Source organism: Embiotoca jacksoni, unplaced genomic scaffold (assembly GCF_022577435.1).
Source record: "Embiotoca jacksoni isolate LCO1_2020_lvr unplaced genomic scaffold, fEmbJac1.0.p SCAF_32, whole genome shotgun sequence".
Lineage (NCBI taxonomy): Eukaryota > Metazoa > Chordata > Actinopteri > Embiotocidae > Embiotoca > Embiotoca jacksoni.
The window spans coordinates 1,463,298-1,477,532 of NW_027185384.1; the positions used below are offsets into that span (position 1 = coordinate 1,463,298).

The 14,235-nt window shown below is 41.5% G+C and overlaps 2 protein-coding genes across 3 annotated transcripts; one reads left to right on the forward strand and one right to left on the reverse strand.

Annotated features, from left to right (window-relative positions):
- Positions 1-44: 44 nt before the first annotated feature.
- Positions 45-9,534, forward strand: orc5 (origin recognition complex, subunit 5). Its single transcript, XM_069164756.1, has 14 exons — positions 45-201; positions 1,001-1,093; positions 3,049-3,234; positions 3,658-3,732; positions 4,812-4,923; positions 5,207-5,337; positions 5,463-5,511; positions 6,565-6,655; positions 6,771-6,826; positions 7,028-7,140; positions 7,231-7,278; positions 7,376-7,486; positions 9,043-9,155; positions 9,284-9,534. Exons 1-14 carry the CDS (start codon positions 88-90, stop codon positions 9,327-9,329), a joined length of 1,338 nt encoding a protein of 445 aa, XP_069020857.1. The 5' UTR covers positions 45-87; the 3' UTR covers positions 9,330-9,534.
- guca1aa (guanylate cyclase activator 1Aa) lies at positions 6,077-13,708 on the reverse strand. Of its 2 annotated transcripts, XM_069164760.1 has the most exons (5): positions 13,511-13,708; positions 12,119-12,268; positions 11,915-12,008; positions 11,389-11,487; positions 6,077-6,111 (listed from the first exon to the last, which is right to left on the reverse strand). In XM_069164760.1, exons 1-5 carry the CDS (start codon positions 13,706-13,708, stop codon positions 6,077-6,079), a joined length of 576 nt encoding a protein of 191 aa, XP_069020861.1. The 2 variants fall into 2 exon arrangements, with proteins under 2 accessions (XP_069020861.1, XP_069020859.1); XM_069164758.1 differs by lacking the exon at positions 6,077-6,111 and having other exon boundaries at positions 10,602-11,487.
- Positions 13,709-14,235: the final 527 nt, after the last annotated feature.

The window sequence follows — 14,235 nt, forward strand, 5'->3', positions numbered from 1 at the left end:
ACGTTGCATGTTTTGTTTTCCCACTTCTGCATAGCTGGAAAAAAAAAAAAGAGCGTGTCGTGTAAGTTGGCAGTACGGAGAGCAAGCATGGCGGCGCTGTTACTGCACCAAGGATACGAGGAGGAGAGGCTGCGGAGGGTCGCGGAGCAGCTGCCCTGCAGAGAGGTCCAGGCTGGGATGCTGCTGTCGCTCATGGGACAGGTATGAAGGCTGGTGTCGGCTCCTGTGTATTGGACTGAGTCCAATAACTGAGCCCCCCCACCACCACCAAAAAAAAAAAGTTGTATTATTTGATGCATCATGTCTCCTACAGTACTGAAAGATTACTGTCAGGCTTCAGTTTTCCACCCACTCCAGTGTAAAGCTGCCTCTTGGAGCAGGATTAAAGAGAGACTTTACACATGATGGAAAATTATGATTTGCTGCACAAAGTACACTTGCAGTTTAAAGTACGTAATACAGAAAAACAACAACTTGATTTTACATCTGTCAACAGTTATTTCTATCTACTAAATTGATGCTCGGTGTTGTAAATCTACAGATGAAGGGTAATCCCTGTTTCAACACATTTCTAATCTGTGGCTTTCCTTTCCATGTCGTTGAAGCCCTGGTTGAAAAATATTTAAAGTGATTTTATTGCTGTTTTTATAATAACTAATTAGTTGTCATTAGAGATCTGGTGTCAGAATAATAACGAATATTATAAACTGGTTTAATAAAAGCGTCAGAGATCCTTTTGCAGTCATGTCAAGAGACGCACTCATAGGAAACCCTTCAACAATTTAATTAGTTAAGGAAATAAAGTGACTAACACACAACTGTTAGCATTATAACTGATTACGGGCAACAACGCTGTATTTAATAAGATTCATGAAGAGCTGGATGTTAGTGTGCAGCATGGTAATAAAAGCAAACACAGACGTTTGTTGAAATTGTTATTGATCACGATTGAATGGTGCAGAAATGTGAAGTATGAAGACACTGAATGTTGTTCCTCCAGCCGCAGCAGTACTGCTACCCTTCAATCTTCATCTACGGTCATCGAGCCTCGGGGAAGAGTCATGTGATGCACGTTTTGCTGAAGGAATTGGAGGTGAGAGAGACATTCGCTGCTCAGCGAGTGATAAATATTCATGCGTGGTGGTCTTGTGTGCGCGCAGGTGAAAAAGTCCAGTTATTTAATAGCTAAATGAGAAATAATTTCACTCCTAGGCTGCAGGCAGACAACAGGAGTGTTTTAAAAGGACAAACCGTTGAACATGTTTGCTTCACATTAAAGACACCGACTCCTTTAGGCTAAACTTCAAAGAGATGCTGACACTTATGTCATCAGACAACAAAAGGAGTACTTAGTCCTTGGAAATATTCAATGTTCCTGAAAAACAGCTTTGTCTGCGTACTTTGAATGTGTGTGAGGTGTAAATTTCCTTTTCTGATTTAAAAATGAACAGAAAAACTTGGTGTGTGTGATCTAGAATAAAAGTAACCATCTTACTGCAATATATTTTTGTTTGAGTTCGGTATAAAGAGCAAATATATCCAGATCTTTCGCCCCCTTTGTACACACACTTTTCATTCCTCTGAGAGACACTACAGAAGATTAATGTCCACAAAAAAGTACGTTTTTCCTTCCAAATACAACTAGAACAGTGAATTAATATCTTCCTAATGATTTTAAAAACTTCTTGCCTTTCTCCCCCTTTTTTTTTTCATTCCTGTTTTCTTAAATCATGTTTTTTTGTTACCGTGTTCCCGCTGTTTGTCCTCATTAACTGTCTGTACGTCAGACAATTTCTCACAATATTACTAATGCGCTAACTAGGGTTGCAACTAATGAAGCAAATTCATATCTAATGATAATTCTCGTTAGGGATTAATGGGACAGTTTGCTTCTTCTTGAACTGGGTTTGTACGAGGCACACATCCATAGTCGGTGTATCACCAGATGGAGTTCGGCACGTTTGGAGTTGCAGCTGTGTACGGGGTCAGGAACAAAACGTATTTGTTCATGTGCTTTATCAGTTTAAAGTGGAGCTAATTCAGACCATTTTCACCACGTTACCTTGCTGTCAGACCGTCTTTTCCAATGGGGAACTGAAACTGTTGTGTTGATCTCGGCTCTCTTCAATGCCACCAGACTCCTTTGACAAAACCAGTAGTTTTACCTCACAGAACACAGGAGTTTCTGGTCCACTGCTGCCTCGATCCGTTACTAGTTTGTGTTATTGTGTGATAAAGTTACTGACACTTAAACTGATATTGATTTATTTTTTTATTTTTTATAAGCTGGCTGAAATTTGTTTTCTTGCTGACTCCGTCCACACCAGTACGTTGCTTACTTTCTCCAAACTGGGAAACCCCCCATCTACACTGATTATGGAGAAGTACCTCGAACAACCCCACTTCAAACAATCCAAACTATCTTTTTAACAAGCTGAATGATGTAATTATTAAATGATAAATCATTTAGTCTATACTGTGACTTCTTCACTTGAACGTTAAGATCTTCAGTCTACCATCAAAAAAGCAGAACAATTTTAATTTGAGAAGCTGGAACCAGCAAATATTTGTTATTTTCTTTTTTTTGGGGAAAAAAAAATGCTGAAACAATTATTAAAAATAGTTTATTTGCTAATTTGTTCTTCAGTGGAGTGATCGATTAACTGAAGTTATTTCCGGGTTTTTTTCTCTGGTTTCTGGAGAGCTCGGGTGTTGTGGTAGCGGTGGGATGGGCAGTTATCTGACCAAAAAACATTATCATTACTATATTTGTTTAAAAATGCACTCTCTGCCATAAAACTGGCAGAACGAAGCTCACGGTGAAGAAATAGTGGCTCAGATGTTGTGAAAAAAACATATATAACTAACTTATATTTGCTGTTCATTTAACTTCACGTTACTTTTATTAGGTAGCAGCAGAGGAGATCTTTAGTTCGTTTAGTGCTGATTGGTCGTGTTTCGACAGAAGGTCGAGTCGCCACAAGGCGAGGATGCGATTTACCTCCACGGACGTTAACTGCCTCTCATCATTCCTCCTCGTCTCTGCAGCTGCCTCACGCCACAGTCAGCTGTGTCGAATGTGTCTCTGCGGCGCTGCTGTTTGAACAAGTGCTGATGTCCTTCTTTGGCCGCGACGCCGCCTCGCTGCTCCCCCGCAGTCCCTCCCTGTCTGACTTCGTACGCGTCTACAGACAGCAGCGCTCCCAGTCTCCTGCCAAGCAGACGCGATACATTGTGAGAGCCGTGCACTTTACACCCCACCAGAAAATCACCCCTCACTTGGCACACCACATTATCCTAATCCGTGGCACGCCAAGTTATTTTATTCTCTCCATGTGCCACCTAAATGTTTGTATGATAACATGATTAGTCGCGATAACATGCAAATAGATGCTAAACAAAGCTCCAGATGCATTAGACTGCAGAGGATAAGTTTGATTAATTCGATTTTTTTTTTTCAGCCTGCACAGGATGTGGGTTTAATCTAGTGTTTTGGAATTTTTTACATTTCAAAGTGAGCGTGCTGCATAAAACATACTATTGCTGCTTGATAAAACACCCATTCACAAGCCTCTGCTTTAGTGTGTGTGTGTGTGTGTGTGTGGGGGGGGGGGGGGGGTTATAAAATAAGATAAAATGTACATCTGTATTTTTCAGGTAATGGAAAAAGCCGAGCTTCTGAGAGACACCGATGCCAATCTCCTCCCCGCTCTCCTGCGTCTTCAGGAATTGGTGAGAAAGTGTGCCGTGCTCTTTGTGTTATCTATCAAGTGAGCTGCTTTATTGTTGTTGCACTGTGCGCGTGATGAAGAGGGACGGGTAGAGCTTCATTTGTAATGAATGACCTTGAGCTGACCGTGCGAAGCTTTTTCATAATGCTGTTCGGAGGGAAGGGTGGCAGCCACTCAGCATTTTAATTAAAGACATCAAGAGTTAAAAAAAAAAATATTTATGTGATCATTGGTGTTTTATTCCAGTGAGATCCGACTGCTTAATGGTGGATTGTGAGCGCTAAGAGGAATCTGTCTTTTTAATGTCATGCCGCCACACTACTGCCACATGGGATTGTGAGGTGATAATTGGGATGTCGATTGTGAAAGATGACGGTGATGAAGAGCTGTTGTGTCTCTCGTGTGTATTATTGTTATTATTCCTTTCCAAAGGTTAAGAGGAAGGGCAAAATGTGTAGGTGTGTTACTAACATGCTCATATTACACTGGTTCACTTTTCTGATCTTACATAGTTTGGAAAAAAGCTTCTGTTTAGCTTTGTTTTTCCCAAATGTGGTGCATCACTGACAAAACTCACATCCCATTGGCTTTGGATGTAGTTTTTGCGTTGGGATACTTTTATTATGGTGAAATGCACCGATCCAATTCTTTCAATAACGGTTCCAGTACGATCTGACAACTGGCTCTCTTTTTCCCAGATGAACACTAAGATACGTCAATTTGATGTTGTCAAATTGTTCTCTTTACCCATCAATCCACAACAGTATTCAATTTAAAAAATATTGTGTAAGAGAAGAGCACCAAACTCTCATCTTGAAAAGCTGAAGCTCTGCAATATTTAATATTTTTCTCGATTAAAAAAAAAAATAATTCTGCTTTAATTTTCTGTTTGTCGATTTATCTGTTCAGCGCTACATAAGATACATAAAACACAAGGTATAAAAATATAAATACATTAAAATAGGGAGGAGGGCCTTAGCCATGGAGACGTCCTCTTCCTGAAATGTAGAGTTGGGTTCACTTGCTCGACAAAACCACCATCATATGACACACGTGTAACCACAAACATCTGTTCTTCAGGTCGAGGACAACGTCACCGTCATCCTGCTCACTGAAATCATCTGGGACAAGTTCCGGCCAAACACTGGCTGCTTCGAGCCGCTTCTGCTCCATTTCCCCGACTACAGCAAAGGTATTATCGCCGTCACACGTGCTACATCAGCCAGCGTCGTGAATAACTCGCTTACAACGCTGCATAACGATGACGCACACTCGCCGTATTCGGTGTCAGATGTGAGATTTGTACCTGCGATTTTGTTCCCACACTTCAGGCAGCGGCTGTGGAGGAATGTTGCATTGTGAAGCACCACTGTGTAAATTTTAGCGGGAGTGAATCTCTACTCGAGACGCGAGAATCATTACTTACGTTTTTTTTTACTTCTTTGTGTTTGTGTGACCGCTTCATGTGTGTGTAGGGGAACTGCAGCAGGTTTTGTCCCGGGACAGACACCCTTCATATTCAGCTGAGTTTTACTCCTCCTACATCAACATCCTGCTGGGAGTCTTTTACTCGGTGTGCCGCGACCTCCGAGAGCTCCGTCACCTGGTCAGACAAACACACACTCTCAGGAGTCTGTGAGGATTTTTTTTCACTGATTTGATTTTCTTTCAGTCCAGCGTTACTGATGTCACTGTTTTTTTTTTTCTCTCTCTCTCTCTCTTTTCAATTAGGCCGCCCTCAACTTTTCAAAGTTCTGTGAGCCTTTGGCTGAAGGGAAAGGTAAACTCACGAAGAGGTGTTTTCATTCATCTCACAGCTGATCAGTGTTTTAATACCTTATTTTTCCCTGAGCTGAGCTGCACTTCAGCTAGTTTTTCAATCACTTTTGGGCAGTGGAATAAAGTTGAAAAAAAGCAACGTTCACTGTATAAAGTTGTCATGACGACTGTGTTTGCAGACGTGCATCACCATTAGCCTTCAATTTTAGGTGTGTTTGTGTCCAGTTGATAACTTTTAAAGCACCAAAGCGAAGCAGCGGTCATGAAAAATGCTGCGATAAAATCTCTATTATGTTATTTTTGTGATTGATCTTCATACATTCAGCGAACATTCTCCATCTCGTACTTTTTTTTTCTTTCTCCTTTTTATAGAGTATTCAACTCTTTCATAGACTGTATGGGTTAACTTTGTGGACATCTCTTTTACAGCACTTTCAATCAGTCAGTAGAAGTATGAAAAAAAACTAACGAGAGATAAAGCGGGAACACGAAGTGATTCAGAGAACCTTTTAACATCTGTAGCGATGAACGAAGGGGTTCTTAAGTTTTCTATCCTCTATTAAAGTTTAGTCTTGTTGGCGATATATATTTTTATATATATATTCAATCAATCCAATTTTTCAACATTTTATAGAATTTTTTTCAATACAGTCAAGGAGTAAGATCTCCATATATTTCTTTAGCTCCTTCCAGTAACGACTCATGATAAGCCTTATTATGAAGCTTTTAACGGGTAGTTTTTTCATGACAGAAATGTGTGATTTGAAATCATACATATTTAGCATTGAGGTCATAGTCAGTGATGGAGCTCATTTTATTTGTTGTTTTATGTTTTTGCTGAACAGTTGCTGGCTGTGGCCTGAAATCAAGTTTACGAGAGGAGAGTTTGCAAGCTGCAGAGTTTAGTGTTACTTTTCTGTGCAGAAAAGATTATTTTCTGCAACGTTTTTTTTTTTTCTTCGCCGTTCTGATTAAATCCTTTCAATTGATGACTCATCGCCTACTGTCGCTGCGGCTTTCTCACGCGATGTCACTTTATTTTTTTTGTGTTTAGTGAAAGAGACTGACACTCACAAGCTGTGGAGAAACATCGAGCCTCATTTGAAAAAGGCCATGCGGACAGTTTACCTGCGAGAGGTGTCCAGGTCTGAGCTCTTTTAATTTACTCAGGAAATAATCTCTGTCCGGCAGCTTTTTAAATTTATCACCAATCGTTGGGCTTCGTCTCACCGTGTCTTGCTGTGTGTCTTCTCCGTTCAGTCTTCAGTGGGAGCAGATGCAGCAAATGGAGGAGATGGAGACGGGAACCCTGAGAGGTACCAACACGCTCTGAGCTCTGTTGCACTTGAATGACGATCGCTGAACAGATGTTAAACTCTAAAAGCAACGATATGCTGCAGTGACACTATGCAGTCACGCTGAAGTTGTGACATTTTTTCCTGTGCCGTGAACATGGCATTAGTGCATTAAAGTGTATGAGGATGCTGCCTTATTGGATTTGTTCCCTCGTCCCGAAGGTTTATCCGCTCACACTCACGTTGAGCTTCCTTATTACTCCAAGTTCCTGTTGATCGCCGCCTATATGGCATCCTACAACCCGGCCCGCACAGATAAACGCTTCTTCCTGAAGGTTGTTTTTTTTTCCTTTTTTTTTTTCTTTCTTATCTGAATTAAACTTCTCATTAAATTGTCTTGACCTCCTTCTGTTTGCGCCCAACAGCACCACGGTAAAATAAGAAAAACAAACTTCTTGAAGAAAAACGAAAAGGTGATTTTTCTAACCAAACGCTGACTTTGATCTCTGTTACTTTCATGAAGTTTATAGATATCATTTGTTAACATGATGTTCATATACTCTCCCTTAGACGAGTAACCACCTCCTGGGCCCGAAGCCCTTCCCTCTGGACCGCTTGCTTGCCATTTTTTACAGTGCGGTGGACAGCAGAGTCGCCCCGACCGCCAGCATCTTCTCCCAGGTCAGAGTCCAGTGGGATACTCCAGCCACATACAGTCGGGACACTTATGACTGTTTGCATTTGTGCCATATTTTACAAAAAATGTAGAACATGTTGCACAGTTCTTAACTAAATCTGAGACGTGCTTAAAAAAGACGCTTAAATATTCTCCATTGAACAATAGTAATTTATGTCTGTTTGGATTCTTTCAAAGTATATTCTTTGAGCATTTTTTTTTTTTTTTAACCTTTACTAATGATTCACACCATAGAGACAGAGAGGAAATGGGGCAAGAGATCTTAGGAATAACATGCAGCATATGGTTGTTCTGGCTGGGACTTGAACCAGCAACTCACTGCTCAGAGCACATGGGACATTGAGACACCCCATGTGTACATTGACGAAAACAAATTTAATTACCTCATAAAAAATTCTTAAAATCTCTTTGGCTTGTTCATTGAAAACCCCCAGAATCTATTCATTATTCATGTTTTTTCTTATTGAAAATTTTAAGTACTAAGCTCATGTTTTCTTCTGCTTCACTGGAAAATTCAAGTCGGTCTACTGTGGGACCTTAAAGTTTCCGTATTTCACTTATCACACTCGTACGCAGATTTGCTCAATTCAGACTTAAGGAGAGCGCAAAGAAAACTTTCCTCTCTCAGCAGACAAAAGTGAAAAAAGCTTTTGGGGTCAAACTCTGAACAAACATGCATTTTTAAGTGAGAGGGACCTTTTTAAAATGACCCACACTGACAAAAGCAGGAGAAGTTGTGTACACGATGGGCCTGTGATGAAAACCTTCATTTCCCAGTCACTTTTTATTCATGTAAAAAAATTCTTTGTGCTTCGGAAGAGCCTCCTGATTGAATTTAAGAGCTCTTTTACGTGATCTTGTTTTTGACACTTGAAACCACGTCTGGACACGTCCTTCATCTGCTGTCTGGGAGGAACGTCCTTCACGTCCTCGACTGGTAAAATCAACCACAAGCAATTAGGGGCTTCATTAATTTATTGAGCAATCTGTATACATGCAGCTGATTGCCTTTATGCTGTCCTCGGTTAAACGTAGCTCTGCACTGGTTTAATATTTCCTGGTTTAATGCTGCCCCTCATTTAGTTATGCAGTGTAATTTTCCTCCGTGATTGCGAGTACCAAAGTTAACTGAAGCCTCGGGCCACTTGAGAATATAGAGAATAATTTCACACTCCCCCCCCCCATTTGCTAGATAAGCAAAAGAAAGTGAAAGTACACTATAATAATCGGAGGATGTTAAAGGATATTTTTTTTCACAGTTGGAGGTGTAAGTGTTGTACTACTTTCTATAAATTGAGCTTAATAAACTCTGTCTCAGATGAGAGAGTTCTCTCCCCATATGGTCACGAGTTTCGGGATCTGAGGCTAAACTCAGATCTATTTGTGGCCCCTGTGCATGAAACAGTTTTAGGAAATTAGGCTCGACCCATATCTCTGCAACTGGCTTTCATCATTCAGTGCCTCTACATCAAAGTGCAAAAGCTGTGTTTAAAGAAATGGAACAGAGAGACATTTTGGTTTTTCCTGTGCCCCCATTTAGATCTCCTCTCTGGTGACCTTACAGCTGTTGGCGCAGGTCAGTCATGACGACCAACTCGATGCCCCCAAATACAAATGTGCCGTTTCTCTGGACTTCATCTGCGCCATATCCAGGTGTGTGTGTGTGCGCGCGAGTGTCCGTTAACACGCATGACTGAGATTGACCGAGTTATCCGAGGGAACTGACCTTTTACAGTTTTGTTTTTTCACCGGGAATGTGTTTGGTGTGATTTATCTTCCAGGACGGTGAACTTTGATATTGTCAAGTATCTGTATGACTTCCTTTGAGCCTGCGGGGCATAAAGGAGAGACGGCACGAGGTGACAGCAGCACAAAGGGAGGTTTGTTTCTGCAACAAAGCACACTGTAAAACAAGGAGCTCACACCGCTGTTACATGGAGGAAAATTAATCCAATTATGCCGCTGCCCCCTTGTGGCTGATGAATGAGCTCATTGTTTTTCTTGTGGAGTCTGAGCCGCAGGCCGTGATAAATATTCCCATTTATAAATAAATGCCATATTGGCAACTTGACTTTATCTTGGTTTAGTTTTGTTACAAGATGTTATATTTTTAATGTCTTAATAAAAAAAAAGTAACTTTTTTTTATATAATACAAACGTCACGTATAAACTAATATAGCAAAGGGATACATGCTAATACTCCGTTTATTTGGTTCAAATAATGCAAAGAGAAATAACTGGTGCTTCAGTTGTAGTTTTGCGTGACGCGATCGTGGCATCATGCAGGTGAACCGTTGTCCTTCCTCAAAGGCAGGATTTTTATTTCTCTAATGTGTTTTTATTCTATTGTATGAGGGCACTGAGGTCACAGGTACTGTTGCGAGCAGGGTTATTGTACTGTGACATTTCTAATAACCGCTGTTCCTACTGTGGACAGTTTACATCGCCGACACTGGTTCATATCGCTTTAATGAAGTCAGCGATACTATCTCTGTATTCAACAGTTTGTCTGAATTACTCATCAAAATTGTTATTATCTGATTTCAGTCACAGCACATTCCTGCAGATGTTTCACAATAAAAACCTTGTTTAAAAAAAAAAAGTTAAAGGTTTTTCTACGTAAACGCTGTGGGGCTTTTAATTTGAAACAGTTCCAGGAAGTGTTGTGTTTGTATTAACAACGCAATGCAGTAACATTGAAGGTGCAAACGGCAGCAGATGAAGAGAAGTGTGAACATTTTATGAACAGACTTTGTGCAGCAGAAATGTTTTTGTTTTTCTGTGTTCCTGTCCCGTTAACAAGCTTGTTGTAAAACAGGTTTTTGGGACCTTTTAACAATTTCCTGAATTTCAAATTATTTTGATGTTCAGACTCTTTGTTCCTGTCAATCACAGATTCAGTTTCTTTGTGTGTTTCCTAGCTGATTTATGCCGCTTTAATTCTGAAAGAGACATTACAAAGCCAAGTTTTTTTTAATAGGGTTTTTATTGTTTATTTTTAGTGTACAAATAAGCTAAAGCAGAAATCAAACACATTCTGTTGTCTTCCAACAGAAGGCACCAGACGAGTGCAGCCAACAAACACGAAGAAATGCAATCTCGATCTGTATTTCTGCTGAATAGGAAGCAAATTGTTTAGCCTGAGAAACACCCACACAGAAAAGTTACAAAACCACAGGGGGTCTGTATTTTTTTTTTTTCTCTTTTGTTTCCTCTTAAATTTATTCCCCTCCCAAAAAATATATATATCTTTGAAAACATAAAAAAAATAAACGTGAGAATTTTATCTTCATACTCCACTTCCACCTGTTCTTGTTTTACAGCCATTGACTTGAGCAAATTTGCGTTGATGTTAAACACAGTGCCGTCATAGCTTCCGCTCTGCAGACCTCACAGGCAGCAGCGGGTAAACAGAGACCTGAGTAATTTGACGGAGAGAGAGAGACTCCGACCCAGAAAATAACAAAGATTTGGAAAGCGGAGTTGAGTGCATGTAATTGCCACTCTGCTCCTCTATCTCCCTCCTTTTATCCCTCGGGGGTATCTGAGGGTAAGTGGGCCGTTTGAGTGATCGTCCCTCATGCCGAGGTGGCCTTGGGAGCACACGCAGTATTAAACAAGGACAATGACCAGTCTGCAAAGGTCAACCGAGTCATCCCATTTAAAGTGCATATGTGGCGCTCTTTGAGATTAAACATAAGATGCGTCGGTGTTCGCAACGCACCGGCATCATATTAAAGTGGATTCAATCTTAATAGAAATCTCGAGTCTATAAACGACCTCTTTACCAGCGGCGATGTACCGAAGCGCTCAGATCAAATCATGAAAGAGGATGAGGCAGGTGGACTGCACAGATCCTAGACGCTGCGCCTCCTGCTGTGGATCATGGCCACAATGTGGGTGAGGTCCAGACTTTTCATCATCACCTCCATGAAGTCTTCGTCGCTGCGAGCACCGGCCACAAACTCCTCCAGGGAAAGCTCACCTGTTGGGAGGAGACACGCGTTGTATTTACAGACCAAAAAAAAAAAAAAAAGGCTTTTAGTTTAGTCCAAAATGTAAACAAATGCAGTCTGTTGTTCCAGCCCACAGTGGGAGTCACCAAAATACTTTGCTTGAGAAACATTTATGTTACTTCTCTTTGAGCAGACGGACACTTCAATCAAGTCGAGGAGAGTCATAATAATCTATTTTTTTACTCTCATGAATAATTAACAAACTCAGTGGAGTCCCACTTTCAGGTCGTCTGTGGGCAAACGTTGAGTCTTTTGTGAAAGGCTTATGTTCAGTCGTTGTGTATCTCTGCTTGCTCAGCGCCCGTCTTCCCTCTGTTATTGTGATCTCGGACATGTTTGTCCACCCGCCGATCGGATTCCCTCCTAAACCTCCGTACGGTGCCGGAGCACACTCACCGTCTCCATTTATATCAATCCTGTCAAACACCCGGTTGGTGAACTCCTCCGCACTTGCGTCCTGACTTTCAGTCCCATTGATGGCACGGATGGCCTGGGGGGAGGTGGGGGAGGGAGGAGGAGGAGTACAATCAGTATGTTGAGGCCAAGACTCGTTTAACAAAAAAAAGAAATGCAGTGTGGCGGGTGCCTGATTTATTGTACCTTAATGATGTTCAGGAGCTCGTGCCGGTCGATGCAGCCGTTTCCATCCACGTCGTAGAGTTTGAAATACCAGCGCAGCTTGTGCTCCATCTTTCCCCGCATCACCAGACTCAGAGCGGCCACATACTCCATGAAGTCTATGTAGCCGTCCTGCAGGAGGAAACGGGGTCAGACTGGGTTCCTTGTCCAAACAATCATTATTCACGGCCATCTTATTCATTATCAAAACTAAATCGAGTCATTTCGATATGTTCCGTCTTGCAGCTGGAATAGATCCTCGACTCTTTCCGAGGGGGAAGTTGAAGCGCGCCAGGATGGAGGATTATCTCCAGGGACTGTCTGCGTCCCAACAATCTCAGCATCAGAGCATTGTCTCGCAGATAATCTCATTGTTTAAATCATGCACGGAGATTACCGCGAGCTAAAGGGGGGGGGGGGGACTAAATATAGTCGTGCAGCTTCTCCAGACAGACATCCGGCCGTGACCCCTGTTGCTCGACTCGGGAATGCTCTCAAATAAAACGTGACCCGGGAGCCGCAGGTCCACTTGAGTGCTGCTGTTGTTTTGAGTGAACCCTACAAACCTGGAAAAACTCTGCAGCAGGTCATCTTAATTAGGCGTGTTTAGATGTTTTACTGCAGAAACAGGCTGTCGGTTAATCAATTTGTCGGTCAACAGGAAATACATTGCTGAAGTTTTTAATTACAATCATTTGAGACTCCAAATTTGCTGATTGCGAGGCCCCAAAACCAAAAGAACTTAATATCTATTGAGGTTTGGACTCTTGATCGCCATCTTGTGGTGGGATGGACTTTGTTTTCGCTAAATTTAGAATAGTGCCGCTGAAAGAGGAAAGAATTAATTGTTTAGTAATTTAAGTAAATTAATGACCAAAAATACCAACAATCTTTTGTCAGGTTCCCCAGTGTGAGAATTTGAAGCTTTTCTCTGTATTATATCAAATTAATCCAATATTTTTGCATTGTGGACAGTAAAACCAGCATTTTATTACCTATATTCTATTAACAGTGTGGACATTTTAATTTTTTTGGGGGTAGATTTAGTGATTAATCAAAAAGACAAATAGAAGACGCCAATGAAAATAGTAATAATTTTTTTTAAAATAATTATTTAAATTTCATTTTAATAAAAAAAAATTACTTTGTAAAAAATAAAATAAATCCCACAACTAAAAATATAGCAAAAAGTGTCGTGTTAAATATCCATCATAAACATGTGTTCCAGTTTCAGCCTCTCACCGGTGTTTATTCTAATCCTAAGAAGTAATTAAAAAGAGATCCCATGAGAACCAAATCCCCCTGACACCTTGTAAAACCTCCCGCTCTCCACTGTCGCTGTCGCCAGTGTGCGAGTCCTCCGAATAATTTTACCTTGTTCATGTCAAACGTGCGAAACATCTGCTCGATGTAGGCGTTTGCCTCGGGGTCCAACCCTCTCAGCCCGAAGAACTGCTTGAACTCGTGCAGGGTGAGCTGCCCTGAGGGGCACTCGGTCATGAACTTCTTGTACCACAGGTGCATCTCCACAGCCTGCAGGTCGTCCACGGTGCTCCCATTTGAGTTCCCCATTTCTCGAGAGACCCCGAAACAGCGCAGATGGAACCTTTCGTAAGCCCGATTGGTCTACTGTGAAGCGGAGGTGAATCCTCTTCACAGTCACACAACACTGGGACTTTTAGGGTGAGCGTGGTAACTGGCGGGGGCCTTTTATACCTGCACGGGGTTTAGGTGATTCAACCCCTGCGGTGTCCTCCCCGGCTCTAATCATAATCCGAAGGGTCATGATCAGCTTAATCACCCCGTTAAAAGGGCAGGTTGACTCTTCCGTGTATACCCTGAATTGTGCTGACAAACATAATTTAGCTTTCTTATGTCACGTGCAGCCGTAGGACACCGAGAACAGTCATGTATCTTAACCGATGGGACGCATGTTGCTCAGCATGTTGACTCCGGTACGAGCGGTGCAGCTTTAATGATCTTGAAGAAGCACACTATAAAACAAACTTGACTACTCCCACCAGTGATGCACATATTCCCCCTCTTGCACATTGTTTAGACCGATAAAGGTCAGTTAGCATGGTTTCATAAAAATTTTA

Bases quoted from the DNA above. Each gene is read 5' to 3' on its own strand.
- orc5 (XM_069164756.1), top strand. From the start codon at position 88: ATGGCGGCGCTGTTACTGCACCAAGGATACGAGGAGGAGAGGCTGCGG. The intron at 202-1,000 runs GTATGAAGGCTG...TTGTTCCTCCAG, and splicing joins TGCTGTCGCTCATGGGACAG to CCGCAGCAGTACTGCTACCC. The intron at 3,733-4,811 runs GTGAGAAAGTGT...TCTGTTCTTCAG, and splicing joins TCCTGCGTCTTCAGGAATTG to GTCGAGGACAACGTCACCGT.
- guca1aa (XM_069164760.1), bottom strand. From the start codon at position 13,708: ATGGGGAACTCAAATGGGAGCACCGTGGACGACCTGCAGGCTGTGGAG. The intron at 12,269-13,510 runs GTAAAATTATTC...TTCCTCCTGCAG, and splicing joins GCACGTTTGACATGAACAAG to GACGGCTACATAGACTTCAT. The intron at 11,488-11,914 runs GTGAGTGTGCTC...TCCTCCCAACAG, and splicing joins GATTGATATAAATGGAGACG to GTGAGCTTTCCCTGGAGGAG.